Raw genomic sequence first — 2722 nt, forward strand, 5'->3', positions numbered from 1 at the left:
TCTCATGGCAGGTGTTCTGCTTTGCTGAACTTGTAATAGCTGCATAGCTCCCATTGCCGCTTTACTCTGCTCTGCTGAGACCTCACCTGCAGTGCTGTGTACAGGTCTGGAGCTCTCAATATAGGAAGAACATGGACCTGATGGAGGAGGTCCAGAGGAGGGCTGCAAAAATGTTCAGGGGGTTTGGAGCAGCTCTGCTATGAGGCCAGGCTGAGGGAGCTGGGGGTGTTCAGCCTGGAGAAGAGAAGGCTCCAGGGAGACCTAAGAGCAACCTGCCAGGACCTGAAGGGGGCTCCAGGAAGGCTGCAGAGAGACTGTTTGCAAAGGCCTGCAGGGACAGGAGCAGGGACAATGGCTTCAAAGTAGAGCAGAGCAGATTGAGATTGGATGTGAGGAACAAGTTCTGCACCTGAGGGTGGTAGAAGACTGGAAGAGGTTGCCTAGGGAGGTGGTTGCAGCCCCATGCCTGGAGATCTTCAAGGTGAGGCTGGACAGGGCTGTGGGCAACCTGATCTAGTTGGGGGTGTCCCTGCTGACTGCAGAGGGGGTTGGAGTGGATGAGCTTTGGAGGTCCCTTCCAGCCTGGACCATTCTATGATTCTGTGATTTCTGTGATGCTGTTGATGTTGACTCAAGTATAAAAAATTGAATGCTTGAGCAAAACCTAAATGCAGCTCAAAGAGTAGCTTATCTCCAGAGCAGATTAAAATAAAAGGAGCCCAGAGTGATGGAGTGGGAATGTGTAGATGTGACTCTCTGTGTGTCTATACGCATAGGCATAAGCTTGCACATATATTTGAAAATGCATACTTCTAGTCAGGTGGCTTGTGGTCATGTTTGGGCAAGGTTAGATGATAGTCTTGAACTTTGTGAGTCTTATTTCTCAGACTTATAAGATCAGAAGTGCAGTGAGGTATGAATACTTACTCCCCTGAGAGATAAAGACTTCCACTGCACATGGAACAATCCCTGAATATAATAAAGAAAAAAGTGGTGGTGTTTGACGCGGGAGGGAGCACAGTCTACACATATCCTTGAGATGATGTCCTTTGTAATGGAGTCTTTGAATAATGATGAAATGTCAAAAGAATGCAATATCTGACAAAGAGTTGTTGTGTTTGTACCATGTCATGAAAATGAGAAAATTTACATGGCCCGTGTTGTTTCCAGGTTTGCTGTAAACTACCTACCGTAGCTATAATGACACCAGCCCTCAGAGAGGCATCAACAAAAGGTCATGGTATCCACTTGTCACCTTCTTTGTCCTTTAGAGCTATGGAGTCTGATACAGCTTTGTGCATGGAAAATTCCAGAGCAGTGGAAGAGAAGATAAAAGAGGACTCCATCGCACAGATTACTTGCTCAGTCCTGGGGTTCTCCACTGCTGAGCCCAACTTCAGGAATAACATCTTCGGCGTGCAGTGTTTCGGTTCTCCGCCATCCTCCAGGCGCTATCAGTCCGTCTTGCTAATGAGCACCAATTCTGCCTTTAGCAACAGGAGCGGCAAGCAAACGAAAGGGGGAGAGCCCCACTGCTCCCAGCTGAGAAATTCCTTACAGAATGGTGCTGACACATCGTTTGGGCAGATCAGCCATTCCCAACCTGAGGAACCTGAGGAGCAGGGCAAAGGAGAAACGTTTTCGGAGAGCGCGTCTCCCAGTGTGGCAGAAATGCAGAGACTTTTGGGTTCGAACATAACCGAAGCCGGCACCGCGGAAGAAATGCAGCTTTCAAATGGGAAATGGTACAAGAAGAATGGCTTTTTGGGTAGGGCTTTGGAAGTCTGCACTGAATCTATAAAAGGGGATTTATTACACCAAATTCTTCGTGGGCCTTCGGAAGGGATTTCGAGCGGCCCCCAGGAGGAGGTGTGCGCTCGCTTACTCCAGTGTGTCACCAAGCAACAGATGGAAATCAGCCGTGCCAAAAGAACTCAGAAACGTTTACAAATGCTCCTGGCAAAGCACGTTATCAAACACTGTGATCAGCAACTGAAATGCTTCGTGAAACATCACCTACAAAGAATGAAGGTTTTCCACGAGCCAGCCAGGTTTTTGAGCGGTAGCTCCCTCAAGTGCACTGAAGGTTGGCCAGAGAACAACGCAGCCACTTTGGAGAGTAGTTGGAGTGCGGATGGACAGGAGGGAGTTAGCCTCGCACCAGCTGAAGTTCGGGGGTTTGCACTTTCTGCTGGAGGGCTGCTGTCTCGTGTGGAGCAGGACCTGGACTCTGATGCCACATGTAGCAGCTCAGATGACGATGGTGAGGAACAGACTGTAAGAACAACTGTGGAAGCGTAAGTGTTCAATTCCTGCTAGCCTCATGTGCTTCATGCTTACAAATCAAGATGGAAGGGGTCTAGACTCACAGATTCCCTCTTGTGTGAGTAACCTCACTCAATAGATTGTCCTGCTGAAACTAGCAGGGCTGCCTGTGGGAGCTAGGTTTGGCAGGGCCCAGACAGGAAGGAAGAACTTCAAATGACAGCATTTAAGGAACAGTTACATTACCAGACTGCTGAGAGCTAGGTTTTCTACTACCCTCTTAGCAGCTTGCATTACAGTAGTACTGCTAGTTACTTATTACTCAGAAGGAAGGCTCTAGACCTGCAGATTCCCTCTTGTGTGAGTAACCTCACTCAATAGATTGTCCTACTGAAAGTAGCAGGGCTGCCTGTGGGAGCTGGGTTTGGCAGGGCCCAGACAGAAAGGAAGAACTTCA

At 48.6% G+C, this 2722-nt stretch overlaps 1 protein-coding gene across 1 annotated transcript; it reads left to right on the top strand.

The window, feature by feature from the left end:
• Positions 1-1200: 1200 nt before the first annotated feature.
• On the top strand, positions 1201-2301 carry LOC128980511 (KAT8 regulatory NSL complex subunit 1-like protein). The gene has a single exon (XM_054398984.1). The coding sequence runs from the start codon at positions 1201-1203 to the stop codon at positions 2299-2301; it is 1101 nt and encodes a 366-aa protein (XP_054254959.1).
• The last annotated feature ends 421 nt before the right edge of the window (positions 2302-2722 follow it).

Source organism: Indicator indicator, unplaced genomic scaffold (assembly GCF_027791375.1).
Source record: "Indicator indicator isolate 239-I01 unplaced genomic scaffold, UM_Iind_1.1 iindUn_scaffold_226, whole genome shotgun sequence".
Classification (NCBI taxonomy): Eukaryota; Metazoa; Chordata; class Aves; order Piciformes; family Indicatoridae; genus Indicator; species Indicator indicator.

Excerpts from the sequence above, each read along its gene's own strand:
- LOC128980511 (XM_054398984.1), top strand. The coding sequence starts at position 1,201 with ATGACACCAGCCCTCAGAGAGGCATCAACAAAAGGTCATGGTATCCAC.